This window comes from Gorilla gorilla, chromosome 13 (assembly GCF_029281585.2).
Source record: "Gorilla gorilla gorilla isolate KB3781 chromosome 13, NHGRI_mGorGor1-v2.1_pri, whole genome shotgun sequence".
Lineage (NCBI taxonomy): Eukaryota > Metazoa > Chordata > Mammalia > Primates > Hominidae > Gorilla > Gorilla gorilla.
Genome location: NC_073237.2, coordinates 68962467 through 68981488, shown reverse-complemented (window position 1 = coordinate 68981488; position 19022 = coordinate 68962467). Strand labels below are relative to the sequence as shown.

General features: G+C 37.7%; 1 protein-coding gene across 1 annotated transcript in view; it reads right to left on the bottom strand.

Moving 5' to 3' along the window:
- The window catches only part of TMC1 (transmembrane channel like 1), a gene marked incomplete at its 5' end in the record, with an annotated part of 194750 nt that overhangs the window by 73843 nt on the left and 101885 nt on the right, over nt 1-19022 (bottom strand). Inside the window, 2 exons of the mRNA XM_055350074.2 lie at nt 7832-7930; nt 10770-10876. Of these exons, the coding sequence (XP_055206049.2) occupies nt 7832-7930; nt 10770-10876 (206 nt within the window). The remainder of the gene's footprint in view (nt 1-7831; nt 7931-10769; nt 10877-19022) is intronic.

The following is a 19022-nucleotide window of genomic DNA, read 5'->3' as shown; positions in this document are numbered from 1 at the left end:
TCCTAGGGAAAGAGAAGTATCTCTAGGTGGATTTGAAAATTTATAACTCTAAATTTGTCCACAAGAGGCTTAGCAGTCTCGCTTGGGGTTATGCCACTGAAGAATTATTCATGATCTAGAAGTTCAGTCTCTGCTGACCCAGCATGGAGGTAGGCCCAGACAATGGATGTGGGAAACAGGTCATTCTGGCTGCATTTGAAACCTGTTGAAACTAAATAACAGCAACAACAGCAATATGAACAGCTATGATCTAAAGTGGAGGAGCCCAGTCACATTTTCAAGGTAGCAGCTGGGGGTGCTGCTCAGCTCTCCTTTGAGAGAGAGCCTCCAGATGCCACCTCCTTGGATCCACAAGAGTGGACCAAACTGTTTTCACATTGAGGTCACACAAACCCCAACCACTACCTAGATAATGACTGAGCATGATGGGAAATACTGGAGCTGGGTTATTGCTAACCAATATGGAATTTATCTAATGGACATACTTTGTATAGAGACTCACCATTAGCCTGGCCAAGACTCTTTCAAAACTGTAGTACAATCTGAGACTCTTCCTAAATCCTTCCTTTTCTCTCTCCTTTCACAGGTATAGGGCCTGCATTACCATCTAAAGGCTCTTCCTGTCTACTCTTGTTCACTCTCTCCTTTATCCTTCACACGCCTCCCTCCCCCAATATCTCCTGCATGTAACATAATTTTGATGTCTACACCTCAGGAAACCTAAAATGATTCACCCTTTCAAATAAAGATGCATTCGAACCACTGAAATAGTTCTAAAACAAAAGATGTGTTATTCCATGTGTGAATCACAAAATATCTCCTCTACATGTGTCCAGTGCAATAAGAGATGAAGGAACTTAAGAGAACTGAGATATGTTTGAGAGAAGACACCTTTACTTTGGAACATTATTACTGAAAAGAGTTGTTGATGTTGATTAAAGAACTTATCTCCTTTTTATTAACATTCTAAATGTGTCTAACCTGTCTCCTTTAAGGACAAACCTCCAAGATGGGATGTGAGGCAGGCAGGGCAGAAGGAATAATCTGGGATGATATATTCCATCTTAAACAGTTGTTATGAGGATAAAATTTAATGTATGCACCTACTTAACACATAATAGGTGTTAAGTCACCTCTTCTGCCCATTGTAGGATATCTTCTATCTCCCACATCTATGATAATCAGCAGAAAAGGGGAGGCAAAGTAGACATACCATTTATCCATCAGCAATGTACAAGACGCTCTCAAGGTGAAAAGCAGAATGCGTTTCCCTTTACTCACAACTTAAACCTTTACCCATATGATCTCACTGTCTGATATCAGCTGAAGCTCCTTCCAAATTCCACTTTAGCTCCTCCTTCTTTCTCCTCACAAGAATATTAAAACTGTATAGCCTTTTCTTCTTTATCATTTCTATATCACCCTTGTCTCTCCAGGTATCTTGCCAACAAAGACATCCTCTTCCTACTGACTTAAACTCATTCTTCTGCTTCTATTAATTTACATGATACAATTTCTGCTTATTTGATTCATTGCATACATAATAACCTCCCTGCTTCTTACTATTTTAATAAAACAGATTTCCTGCACCATCAGTAAGATGTATCATTATGCACTCAATAAGAATATTTTAAAAATATGGTGTTTCATAAATGGTAAATTCTGACTTTGAAAAGCCCTGAGACTAGTTGATCATGCACGTTGTGTATGGTATTTGTCTACTATTAACTGAAGAGAATTTGGATGAGTTGTGATTTATGCGTCTAAGTCATAGAGCACTGAGCTTTCATGGGTATGGAGAGGAGGTTCCAAAGTTCCCAGATGAAGCTCTACAGATTGGTAGTTCCTCACAACCTCCCCTACCTTACCCCAAAGATTTTCTGATCCTTCCCATCCAATAGGCTCCTGTACCATAACAGATCATGCTTGTGTTTATCTTACATTATTCTGTAAGTGCAGATCTTAAATCTATTCTGCTTCTGTTCACCTGCCTCTATGTGGAATAACTTACCTCTATATAGTCTGTCCAAGGTCAACGGATCCTGTTGCTGGGTGTGCTGCTCAGATCTCCTTTGAGAGACAGCCTCCAGATGCCATCTCTTTGGATCCAAGAGAGTGGATCCAAATGTTTTCATATTGAGGTCACACACACCCCAAACTCTACCTAGATAATGATAGCCTAGATAACGGCTCTAGCTTAAATAATGGCATTTTTCAAAAGCCCAGGGATGCCTGTTTTGGCACCCCTGGGCTTTGCAAAAGTCAGAATTATGACTTTTTAAGGAGTTTAAAAACATTTTGTCAATGATTTCCTCCATGGTGCCATGATAGATGGAATACTGGGTTGTATACTTAGATCATCTGACAATACAGAGTGAGCACCTCTATGAAGTCATTGTTCGGAGGATCAAGCAAAGAACTCATGCAAATATACGATTTTTATTGTCTATTTCAAAAATAAATTAATTTTAAAAACTAAAGATAGATCTTTGCTAACCAACCAAAGCAAAATTAATAATAACAATTTTCAAAGTATGATTTTCCATTATGAATATTTTAATAAAGCATAATATTTAAATGATACAAAAAGAACTCAGGAAAAAAAAACATGAAAGCTCTCATTCTATTTGAGAAGCTGATTTGGGAATTACAAGATTATTATGAAAGATTAAAATGGGGCCCAAATGCTTCAACTCCATTTCCCCTTGTGAAATAGATATATCATGAAACAGAGTCAGTAAATGTTCCAGGAGCAGTCAGTGAGAATGTTGCTGGAAATTACAACAGGAAAATTACGGGCGGAATACAGGACATGAAGAGAACACTAGATTAGGAGCCTCTTAACAACTATAAGACCCTGAACATGCTTCAGTAACTCAAAATTTCTGTAACTTTATAAGATAAGATATAGGATGGAAGATATCGAAGAGCACCTCTATTTCTAAAATTCTCTTATTTTTGTGAATTTCCAGTATAAACCTGTACCATCTCAGTGGCTCCTAGTAGCCTATGTAGAGGCAGCTTGTCCTAGGCTTCAGAGTCAGACAGAGATGTCAGGAAGACCAGATGAGCATCCCAGCCTCTCCACTTGCCATCCATGGAACTTGGAGGAAAATACCAAATCCTACTAAAACTCAGTCTCTCCATCTGTAAATTAGGAATAGTCATATCTACCTTACTAGACTAGGAAGAGGAATAGGTTATAATATAAATAGAATAATGTGCCGGTTAGTAAGCTGTTTCAGCTTCAGACCCATCCTTGTATACGCTGCTTTGTGATGCTGGAGACGGGACTTGGGGAGCTACTTTTTTCCTTTGAGATCGGATTCCTTGCAGATTTTTCCTATAGGAGGCACTTAGACAAAAAGTCAGGAGAAGGGATTTGCTCTCTCCTGAATGCATGGCTCCAGCAATGCCTCTTCACTCTGGTAACGGTATTTGGTTCCATTTCCAGCCTGTTCGAGCACACTCAAAACCAATCTCATCACACCTCTTGGGGCCATGCAGCGCCCTTCCTCCAAGCTCCTAGATTCTAATAACCCCACGTCCTCTTTTGTTCTCCCAACAGTAGGGGTAAAAACTGTTCTGTGTTACCTGTTACCGTTTCTGTGTTACCTCAATGTCCCCTTTTGCCTTTTTAGTCACCCAATACCTGTTTAATTTCTTATATTAAATTATCTCTGTCGAGATATCTGTGCCTTCCATTTCTTGATGCATACTGAAACAAGCAGTATAAACAACTATAAATATATGAGTATAATATTCATAAATAAATAGAAATATCATAGCACTAAGCACAGTGCCTGCCCATATAAGTACTTAGTCTACATTAATTTTGGTATTATTCACAAAAATGATAATAAAAACAAAAGCAATGTGAGTAGAAATTTAGATTCTGTCTTCTGAGAAAGGTCTGGTTAACCTGATGTAACATATACAGGTCCTTGAGCTTGGCTAGATTTTATTTTTCCTTCCTTGTACTCTTTCCTTATTGTCCAATTCTAGGACATCTCTGCCCATTCTATGGGAGTTCTTAAAGGGACAGCCCACGGCTGTCTGTGGCGTCTGATCTCTACCATCTATGCACGATACTCAAGACAATCTGTGCTCAGGCAGCCTCTTCCCCTCTGCCGTGGAGGACACCATGTCCTGACCAAGACAGTATCTCATTTGAATCTATAATGTCTTATTACCAGTGACTACTTGGCTTTATTCTTTTGGATTTTTACAGTGAAACCAAATCTCCTATATTTTAAATTAAGCTTTGTACATTTTTTTCTTGTTGTTATCTTCAGTTTAATAATTAAAGGTCCTGCCCTCTCTCTTATTGATGTACTTGTGAAATTATTTTGACCCTAGTATAGAGAATGTGCTCAATTATTAGCTTATTGTAGGATGGGCTGAATTCCTTTTTCTTACAAAAATGTAAAAGCAAAGTGTCCCTTAATATGAATCAACCTATCTTTCCTGCTGAATTTAGAATATAATCATTGCCAAAACAAAAGACAAATCTTTCAAACTTCAAAAGTCATGAAAACTTGTATATCATATAAAATTCCTTAAAGCAGTATCATTTTCTTTTAAATAATAATGTTATTCAATGAACAATTTGATAACGACTATATAATCCTATTGCTTCCTTTCCTTGAATCTTTCAAGAACTCCTCATTAAGGTCAGAATACTTTTATTTACTTATGTATTTACTTCTTTGTTATAATAAAAGTCCTTTTACTAGCTTGTCACTATCCACATATATGACCGTGTGTAATACCACCAGCCCTGCATCCCAATTCGGTTTCCTAATAGCTGTTTGCCTTTGGTCAAGTTATGGTTCTTTTAATAAGGAATATTTAGAAATTGAGCATTCCTAATAAAAAAAAATCTAAACTCTTAAATGCTCCAAGATATGAAATGTTTTGAGCACCGACATGATGCCACAAGTGAAAAATTCCACACCTCACCTCACGTGACAGGTCACAGTCAAAACACCATCAAATCTTTGTTTCATGAACAAGGCTACTTAAAATATTGGATAAAATCACTTTCAGGCTATGTGTACAAGGTGTATATGAAACTAAATGAATGTTGTGTTTAGACTTCAATGTCATCTTCAAGATATCTCATTATGTATACGGAAATATGCCAAAATCAGAAAAAATTTGAAATATGAAACACTTCTGGTCTCAAGCATTTTGGATAAGGAATACTCAGCCTGTACTGTGTGCTACATACTCTGAGCTATCTGCTATTTCATGCATTATCCCACTTGATGCTTTTTGAGGTAGATACTATTATTTTCTCCATTTCACATATAAGAACACTCGAGCTTAGTCTCAGATATAAATACCCACCATGAAGTGGGTTGTGAAGTGAGTGACCTTTCTTACCAATCACAGTTCACTGCATGATGCAGACATTGGAGAAATACAGCTATTAAAATCACTACTAACCCCAGCAATGATGCATACCAAATTAATGACTGATACCAGCATGCAGCAAGCCTGTAAGTGAATAAAATCAGTGTAATGGCTTTCTTATATTTTCTTGACCTTTAAAAATTCTCTCATTGCCTTAGTATTGTTTTCAGGCAGGCCTTGAAATAAATATCATAGAACACTCTGGTTTCTGTATCCTCTGCTGACCGACAGATCATATTTCACCAAACTGGATGTGAGAGAGCTGTCAAGGGCAGTGATACAATCTTGGGGAGCACACTCATCATCCAAACCCTTTCCCTCTACTTTCCCCTGAATTTGCCTCTCAGACCCTCTTGTCCACTCATTAGTAACTCTCTTACAGCAACTTTTCTGTTTGTCTTCCTCAACTGAGTCACTATCTTTCAAATCTCAAATGGACATTTTTGCCCAAAATTTTCCATTTCAGTGCATTGGGAAATTCAGAAGTATTTAAACTTCAGAAATCTATATATAAAAATCAAAAGACCTTTTGTTCATATTTTTAGTCCTTCCTTTCTCTGCTATGCCTTAAAAAGCAGAAAAAGTCAGTGATCTTAGTCCTTGTTCTTATTAAGCAGACTGGAAGTTTGTCATTTTGCTTATCAGAGGAAGAGAATGAGAAATTAAAACAGTGGTAAGGGGACATAGTAATGCATTGTTTGAAATTTGAAAGTGAGAGAGATAAATAAAGGGAGGGATAAAGGGAGGGGAGGAGGAAGAGGTGGAAGAAGTTAGAAGTGATAGAAAAGAGAAATAAAATCTAGAAGTGATAGAAAAGAGAGGTAAAATCCAACTCAGAGGCCATCTCTTCTGTAAAACCCAGACCCACCTAAGAAGAAATAAGAACCACTTGCTCAGTTCCCCAGAATCTTTTTTCCTTTTTTTAAATTTTGCTAACTTTGTGCACAGCATCTTGTATACTGGTTGCTTACGTGTCTTCCTTCTAATATCACGAGTACCCTGAGGTCAAGAATCATGTCACATTCATCTTTGTAAAACCTATGCAAGTTTATAATTCAGTTTAAAAAATGCTGAATTGAAATGGAAAGTCCAACTGACAGGGGTGATTGAAGATTACAAATGCCACATATTTGTTGCTATCATTGTGCCTCATGCTAATTCAATAGCTTGCTTTGTTCATTCGGAGATGGGAAACTTTTCTTAAGGTTTGCATGTTCTGGTACTCCTCACATAAACTCCTCACATAAACTTTTCTTAAGGTTTGCATGTTCTGGTACTCCTCACATAAACTTGAAGTAAGTCCTGTGGTTCTTACTTCAAGGCTCTACGAATCATCCCCCTCACTCAGGATTTTCAGTCAATGAGATTCATGTAGCCTGTACTGGATGAGGACTAGATTACGGGCTGAAAAGATGTAGCAGACCTGATCTCTTCTTTGGGAAACTCACAATTTAAGGAGGTTAAAAGTAGAAATCAAAATGTTTGTGAGATATACATATTAACACTATAAACAGGCAGTCTGCTTTTCCCTCCTTCATTCTGCAATCTGTATAAAATTTTATTCTCATTGTCTAGCCTCCAAAAATTACTTGAATTATCAATTCTTCAATTTCTACCTGGCTACTTTCCCACGCATATGCTTCCAGACATTTCTAATCTAGTCACTACTTAAAAAAAGAATATGTGGAATTACATTGTTGTCGAAGACTTGAATCATATAGTCCAAAATGGTTTTTCAATGGACAGAAATAACTCCTTTCCATAGTAATAATCTCTACCTAAGGGAGCTCAAGGAGTAATGCTCATTTGAATACTACAATGGAGTAATATTAATTTTAGTATTATTTAAAAGTTAGAATTTAGTATTTCTTAGTTTTCAATATTTAGCTTTATTTAGTACTACCTATTGAGTAATACTAAATAGGAGGCTTGTTTAGGAAGTAAAGAGGTTAATAGGAAGTGTAAAAGTTTTAATTCTCTAGGAATCCAACAAGATTTTCCAAAAAGCACATTTGCAAACTCTTCCTTTATTCTTTTCCAAAGTCAGTGATAAGAATATTTGCTTCAAGTCTTTGAACTCTGAGCTCACCTTTATCCAGTAGTCTATATTCCCATATAATCATATTACCATTGTCCTAAATCATAGTCACATTTATATAAAGGGACATTCTTTCTTTCTTTCTTTCTTTCTTTCTTTCTTTCTTTCTTTCTTTCTTTCTGTCTCTCTCTCTCTTTCTCTCTCTCTCTCTCTTTCTTTCTTTCTTTTTTTCTTTCCTTTCTTTCTTAAAGGGAGCGGGGACATCTTTCTTAAGACATTCAGCCTGACCCAGGAGAGGCGGCCGTGGGTTTCAGAATAAAATAAACTAAATAAAAATCCATCCTCCCACCAATACACTTGTGTGGAGACACTTACATTGAAGTCGTACAACACACCAAAGTTTGCTGCCGATGCCTCTTCGGCTCTGGGAACTGTTTTCCTAGGTAAACTGCCATATGGCAAACCCCAGAGGTACTGTATGGAGAAGCAAAGAAAGCAGTGAACAATTAGAAACAAAGTCTGAGCCACACATGTGATCACAAATGGTTTTGTTTAAAAGCCCTTCTGAAACATTTTCATGGGGACTCTTTGGGTCTCCATGTGGGGTCCCATTTTCTGGGAATCGACTACTAAATCCAGAGGTAAGAACAAAGGGAGTGCAAAGGACCCTGCATTCCAAGTTCAGGGGACCACCAGCAGTCAGGTCAACCACATTCCCCAGAGGGCTTTCTGAGGACCCCATTGCCACCACCACCACCAAACTGTTCTGACTGAGAAGTCTGGAAAGGAGAGAGGTAGCCTTTTGAGTCACATAGGACTCAACAAAACAATCTTACCCACACTTTCATAAGAGAATACCCCTTAGGAGTGAGGGTGGAGGGAGATTCTGTCCTTCATGTCAAGAGAGAGAACTGAAGGAAATCCAATCATGTAATTTGTGGGTGTCTGCAACGTGAGAACACTTGCACCCTGATTATGGTGTCTGCTTCATCACTAATTCAGGGCTGCTGCCTCAAATTCATGCTACCAGATTGGAAGAGAAAAACAGTAGGGAGAATAGTACTGGGAAGAGTGGGCCAGTGAGAGGGCAAGAATAGGGTCATAGGAAGGTGCCTTGGTGAGAACTGGAAAGAGCACCTTTCTAGCCCCCATAGCTTACCAAGCAGATGTTGCTTCTTCTGTGAGATGGAGACTTCCCTCCTAAAGCTGGGAACAGAAGATGAATGTGGCCTGAAGCCCGGGTGCAGAGCTTGACTGAACAAGGGCTGGACATCAATCTCTGCTCACTCCCTGTGCACAAGCTGCACAACCTCCCAAAGTAGGCCTTTGGCCCATCTGGCTTCCTGGTCTGAACAGAATAGAAGGTGGGTTCCACACACACTGTCTCACCCCAAAGTTCGGGGGCACAGAGGACAAAGGAGATCAAGGTCTTAGGCTTGCCCAGGGACACAGGCACTTGGGGCAAAAGGGCATGTGCCTTGGAGGAATACTGAGTGAGCCCATCGGGTAGAGGCAGCTGAAAAATACAGCGTTGCTGCCAGGAGATGACTGCCCTGGCCTCTGGTGGTTCTGCAAAGTCAGCATGCAGGGTGTCCATTCTCTTGTTCTTTTGCTGGAGTTGGTAATCATTGCCCAGAAAACAGGATGCCCCTCAGCACCTAATACAACCTATAAAAGGGTATCCAAAGCCAGCATGCTTCCTAGCTCTTGGAATACCTCCAACCTAACACGTAGGCACTCCATCCACTACATAGCAGACGTTCTGTAATTTCGTATTATTCAAGTAAATCAGCAACAGCCTTTCATTTTCTCCACATGGAGGCAGCATGGTGTGGGGGAAAGAATAAATGCTGCTGATAAAACTCCATGTATACCTGCATCTGACACTAAGTAACGTCATAGTAGCCAGTGATGGAATGGAGGAGCTTCAGATTTCCTTAGAAAGGTAAGTAAAAAAAAAAAAAAAAAAAAAAAAAAAGCTGGGGTTAATTTGAAATAGATAAAATACATACATTCGGCTTCATTACCTGAAAGTGTGCACTTGGGAAATAAACTACACAGGACCTCTGATCTTTGGTCACTGTCTTCTACGAGCCAGACAACTTTAGAAGCTCTGGAATTATCTCAAGGATTATAAAACTAGTGGATTAAAATGCAAAATCTTGGAGAAAGGGATTGAATCATGGGTTCTAGTCCTAGGTCAGCTTAATAAAAAAATGTATTCCAAGATGTTAGCTAAGTCACATCAGCATTATGTGACTCCATTTACATGTTTTAAATGGGTGAAGAAAATGTCTTCTACAGTCTACATCATAAATTTGTTGTGACGCACAGTAAGTAAAAGAAGTGAAAGTGCTTTGTACTATTAAAAGCTCAAATCTCTTTATGAATGTAAAGCATTATTATTATTATGTTAATAGGAGGCTTAGTATAGAAACTGGCACTGATTTGAAGCTATCGGGATAAAAAGTCACCCAGAACCACCAAATTTTGGCCGCTGTCAATGCTGTATGGACCAAATTTGCTTTGAAATACTGGTCCTAAAAGGTCCTTTGTAGGTTAAATAAAACTTAGTCCAACTTCTGTAAGGTAAGCATTCAAAGGTGTCAGAATCATTTAACTTCATATGAGTGAAGGCTCTGACCTCAGTCTAGCTTTTTGGCCTCAGCTGACCCTTTCCCCACATCAGCTCAGTGCTTTGTCTTCTTTGATTTGGACCCTCTATCTGTTTTAGTTTCTGACTTTGGACCTCATGATCCCATCCCACTCTCATCCCATCCCACTATTTGTGTGTGTGTGTGTGTGTGTGTGTGTGTGTGTGTTGTGGGTGTTATCTTACTTTGTATCTTAGGGGGAAAATGTTCATTTTGTGTTTCTTCAGTATAGAAAATCTGGAGGCTTTGAGTTGCATTAAGGAAGCGTTTCTTTCAAAGCTAACTTGGCAAAATAAAGAAATACAACTCACAAGGTGTCAAAGTCTTCCTCTTGAACAACAGTTTTTAACATTTAGGAACAGGGACCCCCTTGGGAAACTGAAAGAAGCCATGAAACTTTCCACATAAAAATACACATTTAAACATACATGTGAAATTATACATAAGTTATATAATTTCAAGAGGCTTACACCCCCTTTAGTGCAAGGATTGGGAGCTTTGGCCCATGGGCACCATTTTGAAGGTTAATCTTATTACAAATCCTATGACTCTAAGATGTGAAAATAGCCAGTTAATTATTCTACTTTAAAGAAGAGATAAATACTTTTCTAGGAGAAACATTTTTCAGCATGTTTTGTAAACTGGAAGTCAGATCTCACCTCTGGCAACATGATGAGGCTAAATGTCAGGATAAAGAGAACCATATTGACTCCATACATCCATCTCAAGAAGAGGAAGTATGAGGCCACTGAGGAGCCAAACTGACCTATTACAAAGAAAATAAAAAGTTTGAAGAGAGATCAAAGCAAACAAACAAACAAAAAGAGATTTGTCTTGGTTGCCTTCAAAATGAATCCATTAATTGTGAGGCATTGGTTATTTTTATATTTATAGGCTATAGCATTCTTTTCTCTCTATTCAGGAAGAGAAAATGTTAATCATGATGGAAGCATTCCCTGTCATGTGGAATGTAGAAGGTACGTAGAATGCAGTTATGCAGACTGCATGTGACCTACCACATCAGAGTCCATCCAAGGGAAAGCTGCCTTTTGCTGAGCAGCCATGATTGCCACCTGCAGAGTGCATTTTATTTCTTGAGTTAATACTAATAACTGAGCAAATATATGTAAAGGTAACTACAGTGCCTAGCTAGTAATTAGCTATCACTATAATTATAATTACTGCTATTTTCTCCTCCTTTTCTCAGGCAAACAATGTTCTTCTCAAAAAGAGTTTACCACATCCTTTACGGATAGTTATCTTACCAGCAGTTCTGTGCTGTTTCCCCCATTACTGGAATTTTACAGGGATGGTATAAAAGCTGAAATTCATTCATTCACTCCACACATCTTATGCCAGAAATTATCTTACATGTGAAGCACAATGTCATAGATACAGGTGCTGCTATAATAGAACTTACATTTTAGTGAGCTATGGATACAACAAATATGTAAGATACATAGAAAGATAGAGAGATAGAGATACAGACATAGACATTAGCTATAGATATAGATGACAGGAGATAGAGATAGAGATAATAGCAGGTCCTACAGGAGGGAAGGGAAAGTATTGAAAGGGGTAGCTTTAGAAAGTTTTGTCAAGGAAAGAACATCAGAGATGTCATCTAAGCAGAGAGCTGAAGTTTGAAGAAAAGACAGCAACACGCTGAGCTGGGGAAGAGCAGCTCAAGCAGAGGAAAAAGCCAGAACAAAGATCCTAAGGGGCAAGGGCTTGGGACTACTGAGGAATAAAACTCAGGCCTGTGCAGTTGGAGTACATGAATGAGGGAAAGTGGTGACAGATAAGGATGGAGAGGCCAAACCACAGTGTGTGGGGCCTCTCAACCCATGGTAAAGAGTGAGAATTTTATTTAAAATGTAAGGAGAAGTCATTGACAGGTGTTAAGCATTAGGGCCAGAGGAAGGGGTGATGAGCATGACTTTTAAAAAACCACTTCAGCTTTGGGGAATGAATAGGCAATAGGCAAGAATGTTCAGTCAACTCACCCCTGCCCCCAGAAGTGAAAAGTAAAGTGATTGGTTAATTCTCATTGGGAGAGAGAAAAAAAAAGCACCCTCTTAAAGTAGAGAGTGGAAGAAGAAAAATGAAGAGTTTAAGTCTTAGGTTCAGATTTCATAGATTTACAAAAGCAAAAGTTTCTTTGACGGTCATTTAAGATTCAGCACCAAGTTGCTAGCTTTCCCAATCTTCCAAATTATCATTGTCAGTTGCCCAAGAAAAAACAACAAACACCTTCAGTCCCTGGCTGCATCAGCCCATGTGTTCTGTCCCATTCAGCTAACATTCAGCTAAACATCTCTATTGACCAATGATTTTCTGGAGCCTTCTGGCTTTGAAACATTATCAGTGGGGAAGCATTATCAATGAAAAAGGAAGGTTCATGGGTAGCAAATTCCAGCCTCTACTTACTTAGATGAGGCCGGCTTCACAGGACAGTAATACCTCTATTTCTGGACCTTTGTCTATTCTTTTTTTGTTTTGTTTTGAGATGGAGTTTTGCCCTTGTCACCCAGGCTGGAGTGCAGTGGCACAATCTTGGCTCACTGTAACCTCTGCTTTACAGTTTCAAGCAATTCTCCTGCCTCAGCCTCCTGAGTAGCTGGGATTACAGGCACCCACCACCACACCTGGCTAATTTTTGTAATTTTAGTAGAAACGGGGTTTCACCATGTTGGCCAGGCTGGTCTTCAACTCCTGACCTCGTGATCCACCTGCCTCAGCCTCCCAAAGTGCTGGGATTACAGGAGTGAGCCACTGCACCCAGCCCCTTTGTCTATTCTTTACCTACCATCTTTCTTATTCCCGTAAAACAGTGGCAGGTTTTTTTTAGAAACTTAAGAAGTCAATCTTTAAATGGATATTTTGGAAAAAATCAGTGATTTTGAAGTCAATATTTTTCTTTATGCTCACAAGAGAATTTGGATTGATTTCACATTGCCGAGGGGTGCAGAGTTCTATAAGGTTTCTAAGGGTATGTGGTTTTGATACACAACCTCACCCCACCCTACCTCAGCCCAGCCCAGCACTGTCACCAGGTGCACTGGTCTGCTTCTCCTAGGACATCTGATCACCCACTTGGCTCCCAGTGACTTCATACCATTTCATGGCCGTTATCGACATTCTCTGGTAACGACTACCTGACGGCTGCTCAGCCAGGTTCACTCATCATGTTTTATTGAAGGCAGTGGACTTACAGTTTGTTACTCATTACAGTTACTCATTTACTGGAGGAAAGCCTTGGTCACTAGATATCAAAGTAAGTTTTTCCCTGGAATCGCATGTAAGATCTTCCAGTATGAAATCCCGCACATAGGATACTAACCCACCATTCCTTTCTTCCTTCCTCACTTTTTATGCTTTTGTTTTTCTAATTATTGCCATGGCCCATCCTCTCAGCACCTACACACAATCCCTGACAAATGAATTTCTTGTGTGTAGGGTACAAATATACTTAAACGCAAAAGAGAGAAGTGAATTAAGATGTTTCAGAAAGTATCCCCTCCTCCAACATGCTTAAGCATCATAATGAAATATACTTTAGAGTCCAAAACTTCCAAACTCCAGTTCTCAGATTTGAGAGTGGTTTCACAACTATTTTATTTGGAGGTTGAGTCTTTACAGAATCCTAAGTGTAAAGAAAATGAATTGCAGGCCAATAGATTTCATTAAAACTAGAATGATTATAGGAAAGACCCAGCCACAGGTGGAAGAGACTAAGAAATCCAGAAGACAAAGTTTCTTCCACACTAGACCTGTCAATAGCAGAGGAGAAAACACAATAACAAAACAAATGAAGATCTTAAAGTAGAGAAAATGAAACAACAGGTTGTCATAAAAACTCCAGTTTTTCCTGTCTCAACACAAAAATAAAAAAGAAGAAATCTTCCCTCTTTATCCCTTTTATCTAGTGGTTCTACCCTACCGGATGTTGTTAACTAAAACTGATGTTCACTAAAAAGAAATGCCTGATTAGTGTGACTAAAAGAGCATAAATGAAAAGAATAGCAATTTTAACATACTTAATCTCGCAGTGTAAGGAAGCAAAATGAGTAATAATAATAATAGCTAGCATATCTTGATGGTCAGTTATGTGTTCCAAGAACTTTATCAGCATCAACTCATTATGCTGCCACTAGAACTTAATGAGGTTAAGCATTATTAGTCCCACTATGAATCAGGAAACAAAAACTTAAACACAGTCGTTGACTGAATCAAAAGTTGATTAATAATAGGTAACATTTAGTGAATCATTGTTTCAAACACCAATTTGATCTATATGTATTAACTTATTTAATGATCATCAAATCCCTACGAAATGGAAACTATTGTTTTCCCATTTTACAGAGACTTAGATCTATAGGCTACCTAGCTAGTAAACAAGGAAGCCAGGCTTCTACACCAGGCAGTCTTGAGCTACAGGTGTTTGATTCCAAATCTAGATCGCTCTTAACCACACTGCTATATGGCCCTTTAAGTAAAACATAGTTCAATTAATTTTCTTAAAACTATGATATATACAATAAACATGCAATGAATATGTGTTTCTGAAACAATAGGTATAGATAATATCCATCAATCAGCTAAAGTCAGTCAGATTCACAAATTTGATGCCCATAATGACCAATTGTTATTTCTTTAATCAGACTGATAAATGCTGCTTCCATAGTAAATTATTAATGTATAAAAACAGAGTCTCAACCAGGCGCGGTGGCTCACTCCTGTAATCCCAGCACTTTGGGAGGCTGAGCCAGGTGGATCACGAGGTCAGGAGTTCAAGACCTGCCTGGTCAACATGTTGAAACCCCGTCTCTACTAAAAATACAAAAATTAGCTGGGCATAGTGGCAGGAGCCTGTAATCCCACCTACTCAGGAGGCTGAGGCAGGAGAATCACTTGAACCCAGGAGGCAGAGGTTTGCAGTGAGCCGAGATTGCACCACTGCACTCCAGCCTGGGCAACAGAGCAAGACTCTGTCTCAAAAAACAAACAAACAAACAAACAACAACAACAAAAAAAAAACAGAGTCTCTGATACGTATTAAACTGAGGCTTTATGCTTAAGCATATTCTTGTTCCTGAATATTCTTGTTTCTTTCAAATTAAAGTTAAAATTTCAACTCTCTTTCTGGTTGTTTATTATTAAGGCAAAGTAATTTGTAGTCTGTCATAACACATCATTTCCTCTTGAATAGATGGGTAATAAGACAAGCAGATAAATATGAGTATTTGTAAATGGGAAAAGACCAATTAAATGACCTGCTGTGTGACTACAATATAAATACCATCATGTTAGGCTAGAATATGAAGCACAATTTTTTCAAACTATTTAGGGGTAGGGAATTAAATGTGACAAATTTGATTTGTATTTTCTAGAGTCCTTAGGGCAGCAAGGAAACATAAGGTTTAAGCCCTGTGCTTTGGCTTGCCTATCCAAAGCTATTTCCTGTCTGAAAAAAAATAGGTTTCTGAAACTATAATTTCGATTATGTAATCTACTATTAGGAAAAAGTAGATTTTGATACTGAGAAAAATTTGTAATCCCCAGCTAGAAATACATTCAATTATTAAATTTATGGTCTTAATAATAATGTTGGCATCACAATGGGTATAGATTATATTTCCTGGGGGTACAAACATGCAGTTGCTTCAGAAAAATACACAGTTCAATGAGATGAATAAGATGTGTCCACAGGAGCAACCATCGAGTTTTAGGCATGATCCCCTTAAGGCTGACGTGACAGTAAAACCCCACAGTATTCCCAAGCGATGCATAACGTCACAGTATCCTCTGTGGCAGGAATTATCAAATCTATTTTTTAAGTGAAACAGAGTTGGGAGTCATCAGGTGAGAATCCACTTCACACTAATAAAGAGATCTAGGTCTTACTGGAATCAAGATGGAAACAGTATGAATTTTAGACTCTAATTTGGGTCCCACTCTTGATTCTGCAAATTATTGGACAGAGCTTTGGGAAAACTCAGTAAAGGCTGTTAATTTTGGACTCCTTTAAAACCACATTTTAAAAATACTTATTCGGTATTATCTAGATATTGAGCAGAGAGTGGGGCAAAGTGGATTAGAAAGGCTGTTGGGAATGGAAGGCAATAGCTCCTCTTTTGACCATGCCACTTACTACAATCCACAATTACCGTCATTATTTATTTGCTTATATTATATTCTGTCTTCCCCATCCAAGCATACACACATTAACACATTTGGATGTAAGATCAATGAGGGTAGAGTCTCTGCTGTCTTTGGCAGTAGCAACAGTGCCTAGAAACATGTTAGGCATCCAGTATTTGCTCAGTCAATCAATAATGTCAGGCTTATTCTGAGGATTAAATAAGATATATATTAGATGATTCTGATGTCGAAATGGAATATAATGATACTTCTGAACCTTTTGTAAGATTAAATGGCCATTTATTTAAGAGAAAAGCATTTATATCCGTTTTATAATTAAATATATATTTTATAAGTAGGGTACACACTTAACCAACTTTATTTCGAAAAGAATTTGAGAAGGCAATTATATAGTCCCCTCTTAGTATAAATCTGTTTTGCATTCAAATTTTTGAGGATTTATCAATCAAAAGTATGATTAATGAATTTCACATGCCTACATATACATGTAAAACTGACTGTAACTTATACATCATAGAATGTTGAGCTGGAAATGATCTTGTATAGTGACTAGTTAAACCCAAGATGTTGTAGATATTGTAGTAGCCCCAAATGTGAAAACAGAACCAGAGATTTCAACAGATTGTCCAAACTATAGAGGTGGTAGGGGTCAAAATTCCTCAACTCTTAGAAAATCCATTGCATGTCCTATTTCTTCCCATTTTGCATTAAGTTCAGTTTCAAAGGTGATCACAGATACATGCTTTACCTATATTTAGTAAGGCACTTTTTATAAGATAGTCCAATCCAATGCTCTAATAATATATTCTTACATAGGTTTCATATTTTTTCAACTAATACTATAGCCCAAAGTCTCATGGTTATCATTAAAATCAGTACATTAAGCATCTTATAGAATACAAAACATATAATTAAATAAATCACTCACTAAAAAGTAAATACATGAGAAAATGAAAAATAATTCCTTGATAACGATCAAGAAAATCTATAACTACTCATCCTGCCATTGGCCTCATAGAATACTTTTTATGAACTGGTGCAAAACATATTTAAAAAGAAAAAGTATATAAAACCTTCCCTAAAGGAGAAAGCAGCCTAACACATGGAAAAGCATACGTTTTGAACCCAGACAGATTTTGCCTTATATTTCAGCTCTGCTACTAATTCTGGGACAGTTATTTAATCACAACTATAAAATAGGAAGGTTAATGTGCACATTGCAGGAACACTGAAGATTAAATGAAACAATGTTTGTAGAGCATCTGACTCATGGTGGTACTCAATAAATGGTGGTGTGGTGAATATTGATAAAATAAAAAATGAAGCTCAGTTCTTCACAGTTGAGACAAAGCACCATTAACAGTGAAGAAGTCATGACAAACTAATCAAATCATAAATTATATATGGAAAGAAAAATAATCTACATTTGCCTCAATTTTCCAGCGTGGCTTTCCAAATTTACTAGAAGAAGAGAAGAAGAGAGGAGATAACTGAAGGTTATTATTGGATAGCTCTCAATCTGTCTTTTCTACTATGACACTCATGATGGATGGTGGTCATATGTGTAACTCTTGCTGCATGCAATTTCTGGCAATAAAAATAATTCTGTCTGTTTTTGTTTCACTGGCTATAGCCTATTGGAACACAAATGAGCATGATATTACTATTAGGATAGGCTGGAACCTGCTCTAGTGTGCTTTAAAAATAATTTTCAAATGTATATATTTACCCATCATTAATTACAAATTTCTTGGGATTTATCTAACAACTGATCAAGACTCAGCCCTATAATTTTACAAATTAGTAGACTGAGGTCCAGAGGAGTTAAATGACTGGCTCGAAGTCAAACAGCTAATCTGTAGCAAAGCAAAGACCAAATTCAGAGTTCTTACCATATATATTGTATCAGGACCGTAATGCTCCAAATGGCCTTTTGTTTTTCAATGCCTCTCAACCTACCACATTTGAGCTGTACAGTTGAAACCTAAGAAATCCATGATGTCTTCTCTGTTTTGATGTATCTAAATTCCTTTCTTTTTTTCCCAGATTGGTAGACATTTAGCGAGTTTGTCTGTAATTTTATTCAATACATATTTATTAAGTGCCAAGTGGAATGCAGGAGTGAACAAAACTAAATTTCCCATCTATTGGGAGAAATGAACATAAAATGAATTAAGATTACATCAAAAATTAAATTAAAGATATAGCATTTTAGATAGCGGTAAGTGTTAAGGAGGAAATTAAAGCAAGAAAGAAATGGCACTGGGAATGTGTGGAAGGGGATACAATTAATGAGCTGATGTATTTTAATTCATTGCCACTTAATAATTGCCATCTGATACTGAGAGACAGGGAACCGAGGGTTAGCCACTCCTAAAACATGCCCAATCATATCAGCAAGCTATCCATCAGCTGTGTTATCTCCCTATGGAGCCTCCATTTTAATTATACAACGCCACACTTAACCAGCAGGAAAACCTGCCTCCAATCTAGAGAGGAATGGATGAAAATCAGATCCTAGTTGAAACCGTTAGAAACCAGAATATGGCAAGATTGTGCTCAAAATTGTTTGAAATGTTATCCCTTGTTTTAGATTATTATTTTAAAAAACAATTTACTATTTTTATTTACAATATTTTAAAATGTTTATTTGCCTTATTCTAAGCCTAAAGCACTGAACTAAATAGGTTTTTGATTGGCTATATTCTCCTTCCTTCCTTCCTTCCTTCCTATGAATATTCTACAAA